Below are 25,383 nucleotides of genomic sequence, written 5' to 3'. Positions count from 1 at the left end.
GGTTATCGCTGTAATCTAACGTCTGATACATTTCAGACTTAGCTGTATGTGTAAAGGGGGGTGGATTATCAGGCTATGACCACCATGGGCTATCAACTAGAAATCCCCTATCGCTGCAGGAATATCGCTGATTTTCCAGTGATATTCTCGCATTTGGCTGACTATCGCTGGATTTTTATCGCCTGGGGGATGAGCGTTGTCAATAACACGCTAACCAGGCAATAAAAACCGGCGATAATTATAATCGTGCTGAGCGTGCATAGCGATATTTATCGTGTTTTCTTGTTAATATGCCCCACAGTCTCAGTTAAACTTAAGACCAAAACTTAAGACAAAAACTTAAGACCAGAGCTTGGGTTAAACTGAGGCAAATGTCTGTGTTGGACTTGACCCTTTTTCCCTGAATGTTTTCGCTTTCCCCTTATGGATAACTCCTCAGTGAAATAAAATAAACATGTCATCTTTGGTATGTCTGACCTTGCAACGTTAAATGCTGTGCAATGGTGTGCGCACCTTTCTTTTCACCATGGTAAAAATGTTACTTTTAAAATGGATGCCATTTCTGTCTACTTGTGCCGCCTGCCTGCGGTTGGTTGGCGGTCTAGTGTTTGAAGTGACGGGGGGCCCTACAGCCCCCCCACAGTGACAGTTGGGAACTACTAGGAGCCTTCGGGAAGCTTCTAGCCCTTTTTGGTAGGTGGGAGGAGGGATGGATAAGTAGAGGAGCTTTGTCTCCTTGTGCTCAGACAGAAGGTGGACTGGATTGAGAGGGGACATTGCCAGGAGCTACAGCCACATGGGCCTGTGTGCTGGCCCCTGAGCCCATCTGTACCCCTCTGCTGTCCACAGGGCCAGTGAGAGCCTGTGCTGGAGTGAAGACTGCTATGTCAGGAGGAGTGCCACTTTATGGGAGATGACTGCTTCTAGGAGCTGCTGTCCTGTACTGATGAGTGCCCACTGTCTGCTGATCTTGCCGAGCCTGGCCTGCCTGCTCTGCTGCCCTTGTGAGCGCTATATTTTGACTGCCTGTATTCTTAGGAGGTGAGGAGTGTGGGCACTACTTTCTTGTGTGGGGCTCTGGATCCTCGCCAGCTCCCTAGCGCTTGGGAGGCACTATTTTCCTGATTGCCAGAGGAGGAGCTGACGCCTGCAGCGTGGTGCTGTCATAGCGTTATATCTCCATCCCCAAAGAGAGGAGGAGCGTGGATCCTGCAGCTGATGTCTGGTGAGGGAGTCCCCCTGCATGTTCCCCTAGCACTTCGTGGGCGCTATATTTGGAGTGACTGGGCTCTTCCTGCTGCCTAGTGCCTTGTGAGGGCTGCAGCGCTATCCAAGCCCCTAAGAACTTTCTTGCCACCTAGCGCCTCGTAAGCGATATCTTCAGGTTGCCTGCACTCCAAGGAGCGTGGGCGCTACTCCCTCAGGTGGGGGACTGTGAGCCATCTAGCGCCTCGTGAGCACTGTCTCTAGCCCCTGCCCAGGAGAAGAAGGTGCGTGGGTCCTGCAGCGCTGTGATGGGCTCTGCTTGCTGTCTAGCACCTCGTCAGTCACGGCTGGTGACATTTGAAAGTGGAGGGCGATTGTGTGAACTTGTGTACCTAGAAAGAGACCTTTAAAGAGGTCTCAGTAACCGGCAGCTGTACCGAGTCAATAACGTAATTGAAGGACAGGTCAGTTGCCGTTCACATGCGGAGACTTCGAATTAATGAGAACAGTCAGTCAGTAAAGTGAAAGAAAAACCTGAAGAACGCTACATAGCATTTACAAGTACTTGTGAAGACATAAGATACATGCCTATAAGTGCCACCAGCTGCAGTGAAGGCAATCACTATGGGCTAGCCACCACTCGACACTGCAACACGCATTACCCTCACATAGGGGGGAGAAGGATCCATCAGCATGGGGGAGAATGAACAGGACAGAGAAGCCCTCGAGACACACCAGCACACCTTGGAACCAACAGGCACTCCAAAAAGGCCATCTGTGTGCTATATGACCCCCCCCCCCCAAAAGAAACCCATAAATAAACATACCGTCCGGAGACTCCGTCCCGCCGTCCTGGTTTCAAGTCCTGCAGCACGTCATCAGGAAGGCGGCGCGGCAGGCAGCCTCCCTCCCCTCCACCGCCACGTTTTTGATTGGTGCGGCCGGTTGCCCCAGGCTATGTCATTTTCTCTCTGTATGCTGCTGCTGCAGCATACAGAGAGAACAGGGAGAGTGAGTGGGTGGTGTTACTCAAGGGCAGGGGGGAGTGGCTTGGGGGAGTGGCTTTCCCACAGTTGTTAATACTGTCTGTTTGGGCGGCCTCAGGCTGCCCAAACAGTCAGTATTGACAACAGTGGGCAAGCCACTCCCCCCTGTCCTCGAGTAACACCGCCCACTGTAAACCAAAACCAGGAAGTTCTGCTTTCTCGTTGTGCGAGAAGGCAGAAACAAATGGTAGTTATATCATTACGCCAATAATTAACTACCATTTGTTTCTGCCTTCTCGCACAGCGAGAAAGCTGGGGGGGGGAGGGAGGGGGGCGGCGCCCAAACTCCTCCATGGAGGAACAACTGTTTTTCAGCCCCCAGGACTCTTAGTCTGCATTCCTCGACTTAGCGCTGCAACTTTGCTCCTTCATGAGGAGAGCACTTTATTTATACTGCCCACCTGAGAGACAGCTACTTTCAGGGAGTGGTGACAATCTTTGCAACGTGTGTGCATGTATGAGGTTCGCCCTTCTGACTTGAGGCCTAATGCATTTCTACGCGCAGTGTAATAATGCATTTCTACGCGCAGTGTAATCCTGCCATGATGTCCATGCTCTTATGCTAATGAGAAATGCCCTAATGATGCCTAATGTACCTGCAAAGATCCATGCCTAAGGTGTTTAGACCCCAGGATTGGTGCCTATTGTATTCGATGACGCCTAATGACATGATGTATGCCTAACGTGTCTTTACACTAATGATATTGCATTTATGGCTCATCTGTTTTCCTGCATAAGGTGGCTGCAGGCTAATACTATGAGTAATGTGTTTCAAAACATAAGGTTGATGCCTGATGTTCTTTTTCCCCCAAGGCTTATACTGTTGGTGTTCTGCCTAATGATTATGCTCCATGCTCATGACTCATGCCTGTTTCCGTTTTTGGGCCTAAGCTTAATATCAGGTTATGATGCCTCATGATTTATGACTAATGGCACTGCACTTACGCTAATGAGGTTTTTATGCCTACTGTCATGCATAATGTGTTTCGTGGACAATGTGATGCTGAGATTATGCAGAAAATGGTTTATTCTTCATGCTCATGCGCCTATTGACATGCCTTGTGTGTCATGCCTAATGCATGTGTTTATAATGCTAATGGTTTCTTTTCCCCTAACCAATACCAGGTTGGTGTTCCGCATAATGTGCCATGCCCCAGGCTGCTGATGAGGTTTATGCCTATTGTTGTGCCGGAGGTGCTTTTATGCCTATTGAGATGCCACATGCATATGTTTAGGTCTAATGCGGACGCATAATATGTTTTATGCCTAATGAGGTGCTCAGATAGTCTAGATTCACGCCTGATCTCATGTGGTTATGCTGAATGTGCTGTGATTCATGACCTAATGTGTTTATGCCCCATGCTAAAGGGATTTATGCAAATGCGATGTTGCTCAGTGCATGGTCTTGCCAGTAGTTGCTGGCTGTTGCGCATTTATTGATGGACTCTACATTTACTGATTATACCTTGTGATGGTTCTGGCAGCGGCCCGATTGGCCCTGCCTTGTAAATAGTCCCTGTGTAAATTTCTTCCCAGTGCCGGTTGGCACAGCGTATATGCAACTGTGATTACATTCTGACGTGTTTATTTCACAATACACAAGTTATTTTCACATCACCTGGTGTGGTCTTGTTTTGTAGTGTGCCTGGCGTGTCGCCTGAGTGTGTGCTGCGCAGATGCTTTACACATTTCCTCCGGAGTTTGGCACCACACTACCCATTTCTAACAGTCTGACTTTACTACTCGTAAATGCCCTTTGTGAATTCTGAAAGTCGTAATGTTAGACTTTTATCTCTGTTTACCTTTGTGACTCGGGCCTGACTACTCTGCCAGGAGGGGCTACCTGGACCCTTCCGTAAGGGAGGGAACGGACTGATTCAAGAGGTTGCAGGTGCCCTTGCACAAAGAATGTGCAGCTCTAAAGGACAGTTTGCTGAGAAAGAGTGAGATGAATTGATGCTGCCGCTGTGACACGGAGTGAGATCTTCAAGGCTGTGCTAGTGATGAGATGGAAGGGCCCTGAGGTGTCCCCACAGTATACGCACCTGCACCAACACCTGAAGACGAGATAGGCTTGGAATTTGACTGGGAATTGTTTATGCTGTGTCATCTAGCTCCAAGAAGCATCAGTGCTAGACAGCTTTCAACCATTGGCTGTGATTGCGAAGAGCTTAATATGCTCTTGCAAAAGATCAACATCAACTAAGGAGACTGCACCTGCACTGAGTTTCCCCTGCTGTGATCTGGGGCGGGAAAATAACTTGTTTTGGTGTCAGAGTTTGTGTTTGGGCACAAGGATGACCAAAGTAGCAAAACGCCCAGGACAGTGAGCACTGCAAACCTGGCACAACCTGCTCTTCACTGTTCAAGGGTACCAGAGCCCTTGTCGTGAAGTGCGACCCCTGTGGCTTGGCCAGGGCAAGGACTGGAAAATCCTAACTTGGGCATCCGTGCAGGGTACACACCACCTGATGTGGTGCTGCCTCAGTTGAATAGCTGCAACTGCAGGTGCGTACTGCCCGGAAGAACGCTCCACACTTTCCACTAAGAACAGAAAGATACAGTGGCATCTCACCAAGATGGGAGAGATGAATCCACACCTATTTTAGGGACTGATACACTATCCTGACCAAACGTTATATACTACAAGAGCTACCCCATTAGACCAACTGAGATCCCCTTTGAAGGGCCAAGGTCCAATGCACTTTACCACAAAGATTGTTCCCCATATTATCATGGGTAGTATTGAATGCCACTGAGGAATCCACTTTAATATTTACTTCTGTTGTGTTTGCAGTCAAGTACTGATTATTTTTAAACCAGAGTATTGGCTGGATAGCCATTTATTGATGTTAACGGATTTCTGTTGAGTTCTAAGTCGCTATGCCTGCCCTACCCCCTGAGGAAGCCTTTGATGTCTTGACCTCTGTTAGAAATGGCGATTTCCGGTTGGCTAAGGCTTGCGCCAAAGCCAGGCAGAAACCACCACTCTACGTTAGGCCAAGGAAGCCACCCGCCAAGATAACCCCTGCTTACCCTCTTGGTAGCTTGGCATGAGCAGTCAGGCTTATCTCAGAGGCGATGTGTAAAGCATTTGCGCGCGCACCCAGCAACAACACCCAAGGCCCACCACAAAGAAAACTCCACACAAGGTTATATATAAAAATAGCCTTTGTATTAGACCAAACACATTAGATAATAAACACACCCTATACAAGGTGCCAGAGGCACGGGCAGAATTTACAGGGGATTATGTACATGGGACAGGGCCACATGGACCACTGTCAGGAATCAGCACTTTTAAAACTAGCACTTGGTAGAATTAGTACTTTGTAGGAATAATGCTTAGCGCATAGAACATATAATAACTGTAGCACCAAATAGCAAAATGTAGCACACAACCAGTAACCAGTGGTAAAAGGCAAGTACCACCTACGCAACCCTAACCACCTTAGGAAAATATCACGCAGGGAACCATGAACTCACTAGCATAACTATACTAGGAAAAACAACCACCTAAGCATAAAAATACATTTAGGGGTATAGGCCAGAAACTTTTACACATGATGCATGAAGACACATTCAGCGGTGTAGGTAAGATACATGATGCATGAAGACACATTCAGCGGTGTAGGTAAGACACATGATGCATGAAGACACATTCCGAGGTGTAGGTAAGACACATGATGCAGGCAGAAATCACATTAGGTAAGTATCACAACTGCGCAAAAATATCACAAAACTGACCCCAGGCCAACCGGGCCTCTCAGGGGCTGAAACGCACTGTGTCCAAAATGTCAGGGCAGGCTGTGCAGGCAGCCAAAGAGAAGCACAAGGCCTAAACGTAGCAGCTGCCCACTAAGTGCTGGGCAGCTGGAGAACTGAGCCTGGCACCAGCGTGCCTCCTGGCTCTCTTCTGGGGCTCTCAATAACAATGACCAAACACGTGGGAGCCTCGCAGGCTCTAGTGAACACAATAGCCCCCTGCAGCCTCATGGGCTCGAAATAACTGTGCCCCAGGAGCCTCTTGTGGCTCTAAAGAAATGCCCGCTTTGTTGGAGTCTCGAATAATGCCCCCAGGGTTGTTGGAGCCTAGACAGGCTTGAAATAAACAAAATGCCCTGATGTGCCCCCTGGAGCCTCGAGGGCTCGAGAAGAGATGCTGCCTACACTGGGGGGAGCGGCCCGCTGCCAGCCGGGGCCGCTCGACCAACCTAAATGCCCCTTTATCGTTGGAGTCCCTCTCGGGGGACTCGAAATGCAAGTATGCCCGGGAGGGGCCCTCAGGCTCCTAAAATCAGTGAGCGGCCAACCTGGAGAAGATCTCGCCTTCTTCCCACACTCACGGAGCCCCCTGGCCCTTTGTACTCACGGGATGCTCTGGTGGGGCTCCTCTTAGCGCTTGGCAGGACTCCTTCAGCCTCCGCTCGGCCTACGGGACCAGCACCAGTTTTGCTGGGCTTCGTTTCACCCGATCCCGCTCCTGGGGGCCTGGTTTCCTCAAAGGCGGTGGACGGGGCTCTCCCACTCATGGGAGCCTTGCTGGGGGATGTGTCCCTCTCACGGCACGGGGCTTCCTCTTGCTCCTGGGAGCCCCCGCGCTGCCATCCCTAACCCTGCGCCGGGCCCCCTCCTGGGTGCCCCGGGACTGTTTACCGGCACTCGAGGAGGCGGGGTAGGCTCCCGTCCTCCTCGCACACAGCCCAGCTTCCGCCCTCCTCCGGAAGGCAGCAGGCCCTTCCACGTCCCAGGCAGGGCTTTCCTGACTTCCTGCGGGGCCGATCGGGCCCATGGTGGTGATTTTTCTCGTGCAATATCGGGGGTAGGCTCCCGGGATAATTTATAATATATAGCGGGGTAGGCACCCGCTTACATCGCAAAGTCCCTGGGGATATGAACCGGCAGAAACGGGGTAGGCACCCAGAATAAATTGTAGCCGGCACACCAGACACAGGGTGGGCACCTGCGCCAAAACTGAAGCAAGGGGGGGGGAATCCCTCTCTCTCCCCCAGCAGCACGATGCTGCAGACAGCCTCTTGAAGCCAATCAAGCGCCCCCAGGCGCTGCAAGGAAAAGTTCAACAACAAGGTCCTTTAGGAAGGAAAAAGGGGGGGGGCAAAGGCTGGGCCCGGGGGCCAGCTCACAGGGCCCTGCAGGCAGAGAGGCAGTCCCCAGTGGTGGTCCTCCTGGCGCCCAGCAGCAGCAGCAGGCCCCCCTCAGGATAGGATCAGGAAGAGAACATTTTACATGGGGTCCCAGCCACTTTTAATACACTTAAATCTTTTGTTTGTATCTGCAGGGTGGGGGGGAAAACCAGGCGCAGCTGGTTTTGGAGCACTCTGGTGTGCTCAGCCCCTCTCCCCATTCACTAGTCAGGCTAGGGTCATCAGTCGCACCACAGGGGGCGGAGCTAGCATTGTGTGTGGAAATCCCAGCCCTATTCAGGTCCCAGGTGCACTCCCCCCTCACATTAATCATGCAGATCTCTCCACTCACCACCGGGGCAGACCCATCCTGACTCCTGGAGCCAGGCTCACCAGCCAGCTCCAGCCAATCACAAGCCAGACAGCCAATTCACATAAATTAGACAGACATGCCAACTTCTAGAAGTGGCACTTCCGCACTAGACACATTTATGCCGCACACATCATCGCGCAGCATTTAATCACACGAGTCTGCACATACCAAACTTGCACCTGCACTCCCCACACATCAGGAACTAACATGGACACATACATTCCCCATGCATTCCTATGGGAGGGCAGGCCAACCTTCACGCACTTTACCCTGGGACACAGTGGTACAGTGCGCAGAAGCCAAAAATCACTAGCACCAAGTCACATATCAAAAGCAAAAAGTTTAGGGGTAAACCTGCCAGAAGGGCCAAGTCCAACAACCTCACTTTCTTGAGGGGTAAGTGCTAAAGGGGTATGCTTGGAGTTCGGTTTTTAGGTCCAACAGTAGGATGAGGCCTGCACACCAGTAGTAAATGGTCTTGATTCACACAATGTGAGCACAGTAACTCGTTGCCCTGAGATGTCTTGAAAAAGTTCCCACACAGTTCAACATGACCATTGCACCTTGGGAAGCTTTTGCTGCAGTTTCAAAGCTTGGCTCGCTAAAGATCTTTCATCACCAGAAAGGCTGCTAAGATTAAAGGTAAAACTTTTAACAGGGAAAAAACAACAAGTTCATACCAACCACCTACCACTGCTGGTTGGCAGTAAAGGGCTCTTAGGTACAAGTATCTCTTACAGTCCCATTACATTTTACGTACCTTGTAATAATAATGGAGTTTTTTAAAAACGTTTTAATCCTACATCAGATATATTAAATGTTTGCACTGTTGACATGCTATCTTTTTAATGAATGTAGTCTGTAACGTTTAAGTTCTTGATTTCTTATCTGTAAGCTTGTTGATTTAGCTATGTTTTGCTCATATATCACTTGCATTTTCTCAGAGTAAGGCTTGCTGCTATTTTGCTGCTTTTCCCAAGCTATTACTAAGAGATTCCTGGTCCTGATCCATGATGTGCAACCCCTATTTTTCTTGGCATACTAATAGAGAAGTGATAATGCACAAAGATAAAAAAAAGACATAGGGGCATATTAGCAAGAAGCTCGTTAAAATTATTGCCATTTTAGCAGCAGGAAACTGCCTCTAATACGGCGATAATGGGCTTGCTAATTTGCGTATAGAATTCAAATAGAAGCCCAGGTTAGATGTCCTGCACATCTAACCTGGGCTTCTATTGGAATTCTAAACACATATTAGCAAGCCCATTATCGCCGTTTTAGAGGCTGTTTCCTGCTGCTAAAACGGCGATAATTTTAACAAGGTTCTTGCTAATATGTCCCTTAATTCCCTTGTATTGAATTTTTTTCGGTACATTTAACCATGAATAGTTTCATCTCACTTTGTTTCTGTAGCTTTATAAGACACATTTTGGGGAACATTTTCAGGGGGCTGCCTCAAACCTCAATGGTGACACCGTTTTTTGACTCCCACATCATCTACATTTTCGGTAAAGGATTGATATTTATCTAGGAGATCTCTAAGCTATATCAATTTTTCTTCAATCCTCATCCTAGACTGAGGGCTTCTTACGAGTTTCACAGAATGTGCTAATGCATTACGGAAATTGTGATACCTTAAAGTTGATATTTACCAGTTGTGGTATTCCCACGGCATTCTGAATTTCACAGCTTTAAATGGGGAATGGCAGATAAAACTGCATATGTTTACCCGTCCTGAATTGCAAAACTCAAGAATCATGCAGTGTTTACCCTTCACATTTTCACCAGGCTTTAAATAGAAAAAACCTGATTGTCGAAAATTGGGTTTTAGTAATGTCTCCATCATAGCATGTAATCCCTATTGGGCTAGAAAATGCCATGTCCGCCCAAATAAGGATTGCAACGGTACTCTTAATGAGAAGTTATGTCTCTCTAGAGCTTGGTAAGGAGGTTTCTGAAGTAGTTTATGAAACATTGATTCCATCTTTTTTCTTGAACTGATAATTGCCTCTTAGGAATCAATTTCAAAGATCTTCATACGACTGAAATGCACCTTTGTTCTTCATCCTTCTTAGTGTGTCTGGACACAGAGTAAACACTGTATTTACCAGGTGTCTATGGTTTTGTTCTTGGGTTCTCCATTCTAGTGTTGCAATTTATCACACCACTTCTGGTAGATCCTTGGATATCTCTATTTTGAAAGGCTTCATCACATATTTGTATTTATTTTGAAAACCCGTAAGAAGGCAAATAAATCCTCTACTAAGCAGGATACCCTCTGAGACATTTGCATCAATGCCAATGTTTGTTCATTTTATACCATGTCTCGATTTTTAGAGCTGGTGTAAGAAATGGGGTTATAACTACAACTCTTGTCAAGGTGAACCACAAAAGTCACTTGATGAATCTATGCTTACCCTCTAGTAGCTTCGCACAAAGGCAGTCAGCCTTAACATTGATACAATGTGTAAAGTATATAGGCACCACAAAATATTAATACAGTGTAAAAACAACACAAGAAAAAGCCCACACCAGTTTAGAAAAATAGAGAAAAAAATATAAATAACATGACACCAAAATCAATTAAATTCAATCAGTAGACCCAAATGCATATATTCTAAAAGTTTTTATTGAAATCTAGCACCTAAAAGATCAAAGTGCCAACCGCAGGTATCTGGTTGTGCGAGATAGGGACAAAGTCGAAAGTTCAGGCTGACGGAGTTGGAATGGGGGTCTAATGCGCCAGGTGGATTGGGCCCAGTCTCGCCTTACCTTAGGACTTCGAAGAAATTTGGAAGAAAGTCCAGGAGAAGATAGAGTTCACAGTGCTTAATTTGTAAAATATGAAGTGCAGGTGCTCACATTTTTGTGGGAAGCCACACCCGCTTCTCCTGGCTCCACCCACTTCCTTCACTGGCTCCACCCACATCCTCAACTGGCTCGGCTGAAAGCCACATGTAATACCCGATTTGAATTCCTACCTTAGTAATATGATGGTTGACTTTAAATGTGCTGGTCTCGAGCTCCTTGGAAAGGATATCTTAATAAAATTAAGGCAAAACAGCAAAGGAAACTGGATGTCATGACTTTTGGAACCAAAGATAATGAATTTGTTCTGACCTTTAGAGACCCGACTCTAAAGTAATGCTGATATGACTATCATCTTCTGTTGTATTTTGTGCCTCCCCAGGCTTGACACTAAACTGTCCCGAACCAAACTTTTACTAAAAGACAGTACCACTTCTTACACAATTCTCAATTCTTTTGCTCTGAGAATTTGGGGAATTTCCCACTGATATATGTACATTTTTTAGCCAAAGCATACATGACATTACAGAGATCAGAGGTACAAGCCCACTATGAAGGCATCTATCACATAAAGAATATATTTACTCTGCTAGAGGCACAATATGCACCTCCCTGATATATATACAACTTGTAATGATGTTGGCACATCATTCAGTCCTGTAATAAGCCCAATATTGTAATTGTATTTATATAGCACTTCCACTCCTGACGAGGCGTCACAGCACTTTTCAGTGAGTAGTACGCTACTCCGGAACCCAAAAAGTATTAGTGGTGAGTTAATATAGGGAAATGTATGCTAATTTGAGTGATGGACATATGTGTCTGTTAGTTTTGTTGAATGGTATAACGGATGGATGGACAAGGGAAGCACCTAGAAAGTGTTATTTAGGAGATAGTAAAACTAGGTCTGTGATGGGTGGAGGGAGGGATAGAGGAGGGAAGAATCTAGAAAGGGTTATTAGGGAGATCAAAGTAGTAAGATGAGGCTTGGGTGGAGTAAAAGGAGAGATGGAGGAGGGACAAGTCTCTAGAAAGGGATTTACTCTCACAAGTGCATTGTAAATGGGAATAAACCGAACACATCTTACCCCAATTGGCACCCCTTAGCCCTTAAAATAATGTTCCCAACATACAACAGGGCCTTTTGCTCTCTAACATGAAGGTAATACACAATGATGTAGCTGTCAAACCCCAATCATCACAGAACACAATTGACAACAGACTATAAAGAGGTCTATGTTTGACAGGGTGCATAGATGAAGAGACAATGGACCAAAATAATTTCAATGTTGATACCATCCTGTTTTGTTTTCATGTATACGCAACATTTGAAGGTTAGCAAACTCAACTGTACAAAATGCACTACACATATTACACATGCACAAAACACTTAAAACAGCCAAATACACTCTGCTAGATTTCAGTACTAGTTTTTCATTCTGTCATTTTACCACTTAAAACGTTTACTGAATCAATACATTTTGTAATAATCAAACAGTAACCTTTCAACTGAAAAATGAAGGAAAAATCACACTAAACCCATATATTGGTATTTGTCTTAAAAAAATCGAATTGAATAAAAAACAAAACACTAATGTGTCTTACACTTAAGTAAATTAATGAAACTCACAGCACATGTGGCCAACGTGCATTCAGGCTGTGTTGTTCTTGAAAATAGAATGAAACAGTGCAGTGTCAAAGCAGAGTTTTAAAAATTATTTATGGCCAAATCAGCTTACATGTATTTGGGGGCGAGGGAGGGATGCTGCAGCACCTTAAGTGCTATTAATAAAGTTAAAAACAGCATTTTGTATTCGTGGCTATTCCAACTATTAAGATGTGTGTAAAGTAAAAGAAAAAAGGGAGGCTAAGTGTCTGTCTGGATTTGAACTGTTACATTTTCTACAAAGTTAAAAATACTATTCCGTTTAATCTCACCACACAAGGTTACAATGAGCACTGCAATCAGGGCTGTGTGAAGTGGAAGGGGTAGCCTTTCTAAGGGCAACCTTGGGGAACGTTGTTGCTGACTCGAGGTAAATCAGGGGTGGATGATTCATTTCGTCCAATGCCCAGACAGCAAGATTTCTCGCAAGGGCACCTTTTGACTGTTTTTTCCAATGGACAAGTAGACAATAAATGATGATAAACGGATATGAAGTTATCCTCTGACCTTCAAGTTGCAAAACAGCACAGGAGCACTGTGTTTAACCCGAACTTTTATAGTGTTTGCAGGGAGTAGAAGGGACAAAAAGAGTTTTCAGAGACTCGCCTGTTGTAAATTAGATAAATGTGAGATTTTGGAACACCTGTGGGCATGCATGTTGTGAGACGAGAGCTATAGTTAGGGCCACTGGAATTCTACGGCAGGAGAGAGACAAATTATGTAGCAGGGTTGAGTAAATTACATGGCAAGTAAAAGGCAAATTATGCGACACAATGCAGCACATTTTGTAATAGAATTAGTTTGTTTTATCATTTTTAAACGTGCTAACACTCGGTGGGCATTACTTGCAACACACTACTAGTTTAGCATCCAAACACAGCAATAAGCACCCGAGGGTTGACTATTCCAGCTTTACAAAAAGGGTTCCACTGTGAGGCAAATCTATAATCATGTGAAAATCGCCCGTAGTGACTCAGTCACATAATTACAGTGGCCCTGGCAATAGTCTCTGCGAGGTCGCATCACGTAGCAGGTGTCAATGGATGGTTTTTGTCCAGGCTTAAAGAAATCACCCTCAGTCTAGCGCCCGAGTGCTGCTTTAAAGTCACAATTGGTGCTGCACATAACAGCTTATGAATCCCTCATAGTTTCAAGTGCAAGGTTTTGGTGACATTGTATTAATGACAGTAAGGCTTAGGCTTTTAGTTTGTGGTAAATATATAACTGCAGACCTGCCTGCAAAAGCAAACTATGTTTTGCACGTTTTGTTTTCTTTTTCTGGCCTCTGATTCCCAGGTGCTGGGGAAAGAATAAATCAAAGCGATCGGAGCTCATGAAAAGGAAAGTGATGGGGGTGGGTCTGTAGGCTGCATGCGAGACCCACAGAAAAAGTAATGTGCTTAAATGTAGACCTGGTTGAAACATTAATAGCCGAGAATAGCGGTGAGAGGCACCGGATGAAACAGACGGTAAGCAACTTGTGAAGGGAGGGCCGAAGAATTGCATGACAAGAGGAATCAAGGTGCTTCACTGCAAGCCTCGGAAGTGAAGGAAGGGGAGAGGAGCGGAGCGACCTCGGTTGAGCACGAGAGGCCCTAGGGTGGAGCAAAAGAAAGGGCAGGAGGACCAGAATTTGTCATGTGTGCCTGGCTGGAGGGATCTCGGCCTGAAATTTCAGTGTCTGTTTAACTTGAGCAACTCCCGCCTAGACCTTCATTAACCAATAGGGAGCTGCTGAAGGCCTACGTGACAGGTAACGGGCATTAAGAGTCCAGCCTTCTTCCGCTCATCAAGGGGCTCTGTAACTTGCTCGAAGGGGGGAGGGAGGGAGAAGGGGCTCCGTATCCTGCTCGAAGGGAGGGGGGAAGGGGCTCTCCAACTTGCTCTAAGGGAGGGGGAAGATTAACCACGGAAATAGAGACAGCTCGTGGGGAGCCCGTTTGCTTTTTTTTATTAAAGCACGAAAGTTGAAATCCAGCCGCCAGCCAGGAGTCAGTCAGTGCATGCCTTGATGAATGGGAGACAGTGAGAGGCTGAGCAGCACAGACGATGTGGAAAAAGTTAAGCTGTCTCACTCTGTGTCTGTATTTTTGAAAAATTACCTTCACCAACACTGCCTCCTGAAAGACATGTATAGCCCCGGCCCTGATAATAAAGTACCGGTGCTGAGCACCGGAAAGCTCTGGCACAAATTAAGCACTGAGTTCAGCGGGGCAAGAGAAGGCTGTGTTCGAGGAGGCAGCTCATCATTGGGGAGGCACTGGATGGAGTCTCAGTGAAGCTGTCGATGATGGCAGAAAGAGCTCCAAATGGGAAAAAGTGATTTCTGGGCAGAGAAGGTCATCAGTGTCAAAGGGGAAACTGTCACCATCGAGCCTGATAAAGATTTAGACTTTCAGACTTAGCCAATATTTTGGAAGACGAAAACCTCCAGTGGGGCGTAGCTGCCTGCTGAATCTGAAGAAGGTCCCACGAGGCCATATTCAAACAATTGGAGCCTCACCTACATATGTACACATCCACATGAAAGACCAACGAAATAGGGACCCCTTATCATTAGTGTCCCCAGGGATTTGTCAAATAACATAAATCCTATGGTCAGGATGTATATAAGTTCTAAAATCACACAGGACCACAAATACTTCATTCACATTGTGGATGAAGTATTTGTGGTCCTGTGTGATTTTAGAACTTATATACATCCTGACCATAGGATTTATGTTATTTGACAAATCCCTGGGGACACTAATGATAAGGGGTCCCTATTTCGTTGGTCTTTCATGTGGATGTGTACATATGTAGGTGAGGCTCCAATTGTTTGAATACTGTGTGAGTGGGGGGCCGCCTTACCTACTCCCTTCCCCCTCTACCCCTTGAGATTGTTCTGCCCACGAGGCCATATACCTTGCTCCAAAGTCCAACTGAACAAGATTTGCTGCTGCAGAGAAGAACAAAGTGGGAGCTACTGCAAAGTCAAGCCGACTGTCAATGCACCTTAGGCGGACCGACTGACAGGTTAGTACCGGTAATCTGTGGTTTACCTGGCACTTCTGGTAGTTTTAGGGTTATGCAGGAGCAGTGCCTCAAAAACCACTTCAAAGGGTCCAGGAGCTTTGGGCACCACTTAGGTGGGTAGGACTCACTCCAGCAGAGGCCAGGTGTAGGGTTCAAGGTCTCTGGAGCTTGTTATGTTCATGTAGCCCTCACAGGAGGTCAGCCAACTACCCTTGGAGTCACTCTGGTAATCCTGTGTTCAAGGAGAAGGTCCTCTCCTTTAAGCAGCAAGGCAGGACTCAAGCAGCAGGGCTGTTCTCGGGGGAGCAAGGCAGTGCTCTGTTAGCAGCAGGGCCATTCTCTTGGAGGAGCAGGGCAGTCCTCACGCAGAAGAGCAGTCATCTGGGGAACAAAGCATTCCTTCTGAAGTCTTCCACAGGTCCAGGAGTATACTGAAGAGTGATTCAGTAGATCCAATATTTATATCTGCTCCGTGCCTTTGTGAATGAATTAGGATTTGTAGAGCGCAACTAAACCCGTAGGCATCAAGGCGCTAAAAGATGGTACAACTGTTTGGGAAAGAGGTGGGCAAATCATAGGTAGGCTTCTCGGAAAAGCCAGGTCTTGAGTGCTTTATGGAAAAGGACGTGAGAGGCAAGCCCCTTGTGGTCATCAAGGAGCGTGTTCCACAGTTTGGGTGCAAAGGAACGGAAGGCCCTTCCACCCCATCTGGCCTTGAAGACTCGGGTAACAGTAAGGAGATTTTTATTGGCAGAGAGAAGAGCCCTGCCGGGGACATAAAGGGTTCCTCCTGATGGCGGTGCCTGGCGCACGCTTCGGGCATCAACGACAAAGCGGGCCGCTGCGTTTTTCACAATCTGAAGGCGTTGGACCAAGCCGTTGTTAATGCCTAGATATAGTGCATTGCAGTAGTCCAGCCGGGAGGCTATAAGAACCACTGCGACCTGTTTGCGTGCTTCTAGGGAGAGATAGTGGGTGATTTTTCTTAAAATTCTCAGGGCCCCACAACAGGTTGAAACAGTCCTGCTAACCTGTTTATCAAGGGTATGTGTGGTGTCCAGGATAACACCCAAATTTCGGGCTGAATTAGAGAGCGTGGGACAGACACCAAGGGCAGAGGGCCACCAGTCCATTGACCAGGTCTCGTGTTTGCCTCCAAAAATGAGAACCTCCGTTTTCTCCCCATTCAGCTTGAGGAAGTTCTGAACAATCCAGCCTGCGACTGCCTCCATACAGTTTTTGAAATTTAAGGCCTCTATGTTCACAGATTGAGATATGGAGACCACAATCTAGGTGTCGTCGGCGTAGGAAAGAGCTTCCAGTCCAAAGGATCTTACACGCCTGGCGAGTGGGGCCACATAGATGTTAAAGAGCATGGGGCTCAGGGAGGAGCCCTGGGGGACCCCACACTTCACAGGTTTGACTGGCAAGAGAAAATCGCCCAGCTTCACCCTTTGCTTCCGCTGGTCAAGGAAGGATGTTAGGAGGCTGAGAGCTGGACTGGCCACTCCCAACTTACTGAGGCGACTAGCTAAAATGGAAGGGGACAGGGTGTCGAAGGCCGCAGTAAGGTCTAACAGCACCAGTAAAGCAATCTGGCCACTGTCGACCTTAGTGCGGATACTGTTGACAACCACTGTGAGCGCCGACTCAGTGCTGTGAGCCTTCCGGAAGTCATGCTGAGATGGATCCAAAGAGCTGGAGCTGTCCAGAAAGGCACTCAGATGATTATTAAGGTGTGCCTCTAGTAACTTGGCAGGGGCAGGGAGGAGAGAAATGAGGCGGAAGTTTTTCAATGTCCCAGGGTCCAGAGTAGGTTTCCTCAGTGGGGGCTTGACAATGGCCAGTTTCCAAGGAAGGGGATAGACTATTCCGAGGTTGCTAGATTCATGACCTCAGCAAGGGGGGGTAATATTACCTCCCTGCACTCTTTGAGAATTTTCAGAGGACAGGGGTCTAGCGGGGATCCGGACTTAAGTTTGTCTAGGAGTGAACTAAGAAGCTCAGGAGTGAGGAGGGGAAAGTGAGTGAAGAGGCAACGGGGTTCGGGCATCTGATTTTCCAAAGGAGGTACGACAAGCGAGACGGGGCTCGCAGGGCTAAGGTTGAGAGCTTCCAAGTCTGTGTAGATGTCCATGATCTTAGTATGGAAGAAGGTGGAAATCTGATCACACAGTTCTTGGAAGGCGACTATAGGATCAGGCGACTGAAGGAGGGACAGGGTGTCAACTATTTTAAACAGCTCTCTAGAGGAGCTGAGTGAAGCAGTCAGTTTGGCGAAATACGCCTTCTTTTCTGCCAAAACCGCAGCTTTATAGCCGTTGAGAAATCTTTTGTGTTTGTCCTTCTCAATGGGTCCAGGTGTAGCCTCCAAAGTCTTTCTTGTTTCCTACATTACTGTCTAAGGACCCTAAGGGAGTCTGAAAACCAGGGGGCAGAGGGCCGTTTCCTGGCAGAGTAGTGTTGCTTAGCCGGTGCTAGGGATTCAACGGCACCTGCCAGAGTGTTTGACAGATCAAGGGCTGCAGCATTGGCATCACTTCCTAACAGAGGCTTGATATTGGACATGAAGGGGATAAGTGTATCGTTGTTTAATCCCCTGAAGTTCCTCCTCGATTCCCACTTGTTGATATCCAACTGGGGCACAGTAGAGGGGGGAAGAACAAGGTCGAGGGGAACGGCCAGATGGTCCGACCAAGACAGGGGGAGGGGAAAACCAATCTGAAGCCAGGGATCGTTGGTGAAAACCCCGTCCAGAGTGTGCCCAGCTAGGTGGGTCGGACTCCCCACTACATGAGGAAATCCACAGGAGGCAAGGGCGTCCAGCAGGTGGGCAGTATCAGAGGAATTGGAGTTCTCCAAATGAAAATTGAAGTCCCCAAGAATAGTGAAGTTGGGTCTGTCTATGTAGGGTTCCAAGGTCTTAAGAAGTTCAAGACTGAAAGCGGACCTGGGGCCCAGGGGCCTATAGATCATGATCCCAGTAAAGGACACAGCGGGGGAGGGGTTTTAGGCAAAGTACAAGGCCTGGAAGGGGCAGATGGGGAGGACAGGTGATCGATTCTACATCTTGTCGAGCAGTGATACAGAATCTCCAGCCCCCCTCCCATACGACCAACTCTATCCATTCTGGCCATGGCATAGCCTTCCGGAACCGCATTTGTTAGGTCGGGCTCAGAGGAGTCCGTAGCCCAAGTTTCAGTAATAAAGACCCAGGTGGGGGTTTTTCCCAAAATGAATTCCCTGAAAGTGACATTGTTTTTAACTAATGAGCGGGTATTGATAAGAAAACCTGAATAATTAGAGGAAGGGGGGAGACCTGGCCTCTTAGGGGCTACCCGCTTATGGATGGTGTCTGGAAGGTTATACTGATTACCTCTCTTGTTACATCCTCAGTCAGAGATATTCAGGAGCAGGTTCAGAGCATAAGTGTAATGGCAAGACTGCCAAGGAGGTTTGAGGGCTTTTAAGGCGGATATGGTATACAATGGTTCACCTGGAGCTTGAATGTGTATAGGGCCAGCCTCCCTGGCCCCTGGCGCTTCCTTGTCGCTGACGGGCGCAGACGGGCTGGACTCTGGCGCGACTCTGGCGCGACTCTGGCGCGACTGCGGCGCGTCCCCTGATCGCATCCGCAGTGCTGAGTCATGCACGTATCCTTATGTACTGGCGACTAGAGTGCTGAGTGAGAGGTGTCCCACCCAAGATGGCCGCTGCCGATTTGCGCACCCCGGGACCGAGGAACTCAGCAACTGAATCGGCTGAGATCCGTGGGTGCGGGAAATGGAGGATTAAAACTGCCTTGATGGTGGCAGAGTGCAAAATAACAATTTGGCCGTGAGTAAAAGAGAATCAGTTAAAATATTGGAAGCGCCACGATAAAATCCGTGAACACAACCAACATGAGGGTACACACACACACACACAATTCAGCAGTTCACTCAGCACACCTCCCGGCTTCCGCCTCAAGCGTAAAACAAACAGCAATCTCGTGCCTGCCTCACTAGAGCTCCTTATGTACTGGCAACTAGAGTGCCGAGTGAGAGGTGTCCCATCCAAGATGGCCGCTGCAGATTTGCGCAGCCCGGGACCGAGGAACTCAGCGACTGAATCGGCTGAAAACCGTGTGTGCGGGAAATGGAGGATTAAAACTGCCTTGATGGTGGCAGAGTGCAAAATAACAATTTGGCCGTGAGTAAAAGAGAATCAGTTAAAATATTGGAAGCGCCACAATAAAATCCGTGAACACAACCAACATGAGGGTACACACACACAATTCAGCAGTTCACTCAGCACACCTCCCGGCTTCCGCCTCAGGAGTAAAACAAACATCTTGGGGGAACATCTTGGCTACCCCCACAACTGGTTCTGAAAAGTTAATTTTTTTCCTCTGTCAAGGCTCCAAGAAGTATGGGGTGACAAAAGTATTGGGTTTCTTTGTGTGAGCAGAGGCAAGCTCCTTAAAGTATACGTGGGGCAGAGAAAAGCTCCACCCCCAGCCATCCTGAGAGGATGGCCCATCTTGTTAACATGTAGTCCCCTTTAGAATACACAGAACCCAGTAGCAGAGGCATCCACAGTCATACGACACAGAACACTGGCAGTAGGCACCAAATGGTTAGGGTAAGAAAACACCAACTTTCTAAAAGTGGAATTTTTAGAATTGCGACTTAAAATCTGACTTCGCCATTAAAAAAGATTTTAAATTACAATTCATTTGATTCCAAACATGATATTTTTCCCCACTCCCAATCAAAAGTTAGCACTTAAATGTGATAGGCCTTACAGTGTTGAAAAACGAATTTGGAAGTTTTTCACTACCAGGACTGTAAAACTTAAACCCACCTTTCCTATTTTTTTTAAATACAATGCATCTTGTCCTACGGGCCTTAAGGTCCTACCATACAGGTGACTTTTTGTATTAAAAAGGTAGGTTTAGACCTGACATAAGTTTTATTTTTCCAGGTCGAATTGTCAGTTTTAAAATTGCACTTCAGGCTGTAATGGCAGGCCTGAGACATGCTTTAAAGTGCTACTTAAGTGGGTGGAACAAAGAGTGCTGGAGGCCTTCTGGTATCATTTAATTTCACAGGCATTTGGTCCAGGGAGTAGCATATACCAGGGAAGCATAAGTAAATTAAAGATGCCAATTAGGCGTAAGCCAATTGTACCATGTTTTAGGAAGGAAGGACAGCACTTCAGCACTGATTAGCAGTGGTAACATGCACAGAGTCTAAATGCCAACAAAAACGAAATTGAGAATACAGAAGAAGTGAAGGCATGGGTTTAGGGAAAGACTACACCAAGGATGGCAGGTCTAACATCTGGTTTACATGTTTTCTTAGTCGCCTGGAATGTTCTTTCCTTCTTTTCAGCATTTTCTTCTGATGTTGTTTTGCTGTCAATCTTCCAAGAGTTGAGACTGCTATGGAGAGCATTTGGTAATACAACTTCTCTAGTAAGCTTTGATACACTGTCAGTTGTTGTGACTGACATACTTTTGTCTGTGGCTTTTTGAAAAAATAGGTTTTTTAATGGTCTACATTGTGACTAATGTTGATAGGTTTTTGTAAAGAATGGGGAATAACAGTAAATATGTACAGGATCTTAGGTGAGCATTGATAAACCATTTGTAGACACAGCTGGGAACATTGGCTCTAGAGCTATTTTGGGGCCACTGTGGTGTGATATTAGATAGCCAGACAAATAAGAGAAGAGTAAACAGGACAATAGCCTTCAGATCTCTACCCTATTTTGGTGGGGGTGACTCTCTTCCCATAGGGGTGAGGCCAACAGATAATCCATCTGGCATAATGTTCTGTTTACTAATATCCCTGTTTGATTTCCAGACCTATTGAAATGACCTACTCTGTAAGAGTCACAATTCTCTATTATCAATCCTCAGTTGCCCATTGCAAGGGAAATTCTGTGCTCATCTCATTGTTGGACTGTCTCGTCTTACCTGAAAGGAGTTGAGAAACAGGGTGACGAAGACTTTGATGTAGCGCAGTACACCCGTTGTCTGCTCATCTGTAGCAAAGATGAAAACCACTTCATGGATCCCGAAGAGTGGTATGAGCGTGAGAGTTGCTTTTGCCAGCCTGAGAGAGAAAAAACAACATCCTGTTATTGAGCTGGAGATCTGGAATCCAGACTGTTGGGGGTATCTTAACACTATGGGGTCGATTCCGATCCGGTAAAAAGTGCTCAGAATCGTCGTACGGAGCGTTTTCTCCCCGTACGAATCATACCCGTAAGCATCCCGTACGTACGACGAAGTACGATTCGTACCAGGAGCCGTACTCCGTACGAGTCGTACAAGACACCGTACGACTCTAATCTCCGTACGATTCTCCCTTGGAACCTGCTGTACGCGATATCTGTACGGTTCCCGGCTGGTTTTTACGACCCAGCAAGTACGATACGTGTCGGGTACGCACAGTACGACCCTTTTTCTACGGGACCTGAAAACAGCCGTAAAAGCAGAGTTCGTGCCGAAAAAGGTACGGAACGGCCCCCCGGGTACGGTGCGTACCCCTCATGTTCGCAGGGGTACGCACCGTACCCCTGTGATCATGGGGTGTACGAGCCGTACCCCCATTGTACGATCGGTGTACGATCATGTACGAGCCGTACCCCCATTGTACGATCAGTGTACGAGCCGTACCCCATGTATGATCAGTGTACGAGCCGTACCCCATGTAAGTACACCGATCGTACATGGGGTACGGCTCGTACACCGATCGTACATGGGGTACGGCTCGTTCACTGATCGTACACCGATCGTACATGGGGTACGGCTCGTACACTGATCGTACACCGATCGTACATGGGGTACGGCTCGTACACTGATCGTACACCGATCGTACATGGGGTATGGCTCGTACACTGATCGTACACCGATCGTACATGGGGTACAGCTCGTACACTGATCGTACACCGATCGTACAATGGGGGTACGGCTCGTACCCCTGCAATCATGGGGGTGTACGCGCTGTACGGGGTGTATGTAATCGTGCGCTTTTCCGTACGAATCACCCTTACCTGACGTGGACTGTACGAATCGAGTCCTGATTCCCCAGGCCGGATCGTACTCGTCGGGTCGTACGGCGTGTGTACTAGTCGTACGGTTCACAGTCTCAGCCTTGCAATACGTACGGATCGCGACGATTCGGACGGATTCACGGAATGCGGATCGTACTACGCGACTCGGACGGACGGGTACGGTTCGTACGGAAAGGGCTACGAATACGAATCGTACGGTGGATTTTTTTACCGGATCGGAATCGAGCCCTATGTCTGCAATAATGAAGAAATGTTTGAGGATTTCAAACATCTTACATGTTACCACCTCCTTACTTCTTTGACCATTTTTTATTAGGGCGAAAGACAGAAACTCGCTATGGTGGGAGAGTTCAAGGAATACATGTGGCAAACAATTATTTTTTATTTTATTTTTGTCCTCATTTGTCATAAGCAGTTTACAAGTTAGAGATAAAAGAAAAGAACAGGAATTTGGGGTTTCTGCTTTTTGTTCCGGCAAACAATTATTATTACAATCACTTAAATTCTGTATTTTCTTTTTAAAGTTGCTTTCGGATTTCGGAACATTCATATAGTGAAAAATTTCCATCGCTACCTGTTTGTAATATACTAGTACAAATGAGAAGTAATGTTTTTCTTCCCTTCCTTCTGCTCTCTCACCCATGGAAGGTGCAATGCCTGTAGCATCTTCTGGCTGCCGCATCACTTCACTTGAAAAGGTAACAGTACTCTGACAAGTGCCTGACCTACTGCCCACCTGCTGTGCTTTCAGCTGTGACTCTAATTTCTATTATGAAAAGTGAATAATGCAATCCAGTGGCAGAACTAGGCTCTGCCATTCCTGTTTTTTTTGTTTTTTGCAGTGCTATCAAAAAAACATCCAGAGAAGCACTCTTGAAGCTGCTTTCCAGTGCACACAGTCAGTCTTAACACTAAAGGCCTTGGGTTAGACTTCATAAGAAAGACAGATAAGCTATGAGGTGCTTACTCCTTTATATTTTAGGACTTACGGGGCCTGATTTAGAGTTTGGTGGACAGGGTAGTCTATTACAAATGCAGGAATATGTCCTGCCCACCGAATATATCAGTGCCAACAACGTAAGCTGTAGATTTGTGTAGCAGAGCACATTTTAGGAGCTTTTAAATTTTAACGGGCATGGCTGGTGAAGGTAAAAGCAGTGGGTTGATGGGGCGGGACAGGGAAGGATTTGACAGATGACGGTATTGGGAAAAAAAATAAAACCACTTATCTTGCACTGACTGCATCATCGCAAGGTAAGTGGTTATTTATTTATCCTATTCTGTCATCTGTCAACTTACCCCCGCCGCTCTTACCTGCCCCAGCAGTGCCCGAGTTTTAATTTGAAACCAAGTCACTTTAGCTGTATTTTTTTTAGAAATTGTCTTAGCTTTTGTCCAATGTGAATGTGATGCAGTTGTGCAGTTTCTGAACAATACAGCATAAGAAAAACTTTTCAAAGATCACAGTCTTTGGCGTGTGAATATAGGCACACATAAAGCAGCTACCTTATAATGTTTTTTCATAAAACATAACAAGAAGCATTCAAAGATGATCACCAATACATGTGTAAGCATACACACCGGCGTTTTGCAATCTTTAAGATGGTTTTCAAATATTCTTTTGTATTGATGGAATTAAGACATCCCATCTAAAGATTGCCACACACAGCAGTGCCCACATGCTAGTAGAAGTGAGCACCTCAGTGTAGGAAAGTTGGGCCGGCTTCTTATGGTAACCCCCACTTTTTGCTTGATGTTACACTGTTTTGACTAGTGTGACTAGGATCCTGCTAATCAGGACCCCAGTCTATCTGTTTTCTCCTTAAAACTGTTATGCATGTACTTAGGTACACTCTAGATTGGATACTGGGGTACTCTTGTCAGTCCCTTGTATAGGGTACCCATGAACCCAGGGAATAGGTATCCCAGAGGCCTCTCATGGGCGCTGAAGCATGTATAATGCCACCCATATGAGTCCATACAAAATGGAACTACAGGCCTGCCATTGCAGCCTGTGTAAGATGGTGCATGCACCACTTACTTTAGATATAGGTTTACTATATCTTTAGATCACTACACTTACAACCTATCAGTCACCCCTCTAACAGACCTTGACAATCCTGAAGGCCAGGGTGCTGGGTTTTACGTGAGAGGGTACCCCTGCATGAGCAGAGCCCCTCTGCAGCCTTCGGAAACTATTCTCCCGGGTTGTCATTGACACAGCCAGACAAATAGGTAGAGGTGCATTATATTCTAGCGTAAAATGCTATCTCGAAAACAGCTGCAACAAAACATGTTGTGTTTGGTATCAAAAACCTTCAAATCATACCTGCCACACCAGTAACCAGAGAGGAAGGTATGATTCCACCCTTCTGAAGCAAGCTTCACGCGGTGACTGGTCTTCCCAGCACCAGCCTTCTCGACCTGGACAGCACAAAATGGTTGCCGCTGACCAGAGACACATTTCTGCCCTCCTGCTGCTGAGCCAAGCTTGAGCAGGGAAAGGCAGGACAATAGGTATCCTGTCACAGGGAGCTGTGACCACCTCCCAGACAGGATTTAGTGTATTGGGTCTGGGTGGGTGCACTTCCAAAGTGCCTGAAAGTCTGTATCTGGGGCACACTTGGTGTCCCTGTGCATAGTCTAGTTCAAACCAGTCCTGGGAGCCGTTGGCCCTTGCTCTGGTGCAAAACTGGACAAAGGACAGGTGAGTATCCTACCACTGTCCTGACCCTCCCCTTGGAGGGTCCCCTGAATTTGTCCAACCCTCTCCCTTGGGTACAAAAGGGCTTATCTGGCTGTAGGACCCTGGATTCGACATGGACAAGAATCTGATCAAGAAACCACTGACCTTCGACTGTCTGGACACTCTGGACTTTGCTGTACTGCTACTGGGCCTGACTTCATCTCCCTCTCCGTCTAAAGCATTGTCTGTGCCTGTGTCCCATACACGCTACGTGCAGGATTTGTGAAGTATCAAGGACAACTGAAGTGTCTCCCTTGGGGTGATGGAGTCACTCCCCTACATTCACAGGCACCGTAAAGCCACTGTACGGTCTG

General features: G+C 46.9%; 1 protein-coding gene across 1 annotated transcript in view; it reads right to left on the bottom strand.

Annotated features, from left to right (window-relative positions):
* LOC147688519 (glucagon receptor-like) overlaps nt 1-25,383 on the bottom strand; it is a 153,415-nt gene that overhangs the window by 20,865 nt on the left and 107,167 nt on the right. Inside the window, exon 11 of the mRNA XM_086939936.1 lies at nt 21,221-21,359. Coding sequence (XP_086796062.1) covers nt 21,221-21,359 — 139 coding nt within the window. The remainder of the gene's footprint in view (nt 1-21,220; nt 21,360-25,383) is intronic.

Source organism: Lissotriton vulgaris, chromosome 10, assembly GCF_964263255.1.
Source record: "Lissotriton vulgaris chromosome 10, aLisVul1.2, whole genome shotgun sequence".
NCBI classification, from domain to species: domain Eukaryota; kingdom Metazoa; phylum Chordata; class Amphibia; order Caudata; family Salamandridae; genus Lissotriton; species Lissotriton vulgaris.
The sequence above is the reverse complement of the archived record's forward strand: the minus strand, read 5'-3'. Positions and strand labels throughout refer to the sequence as shown.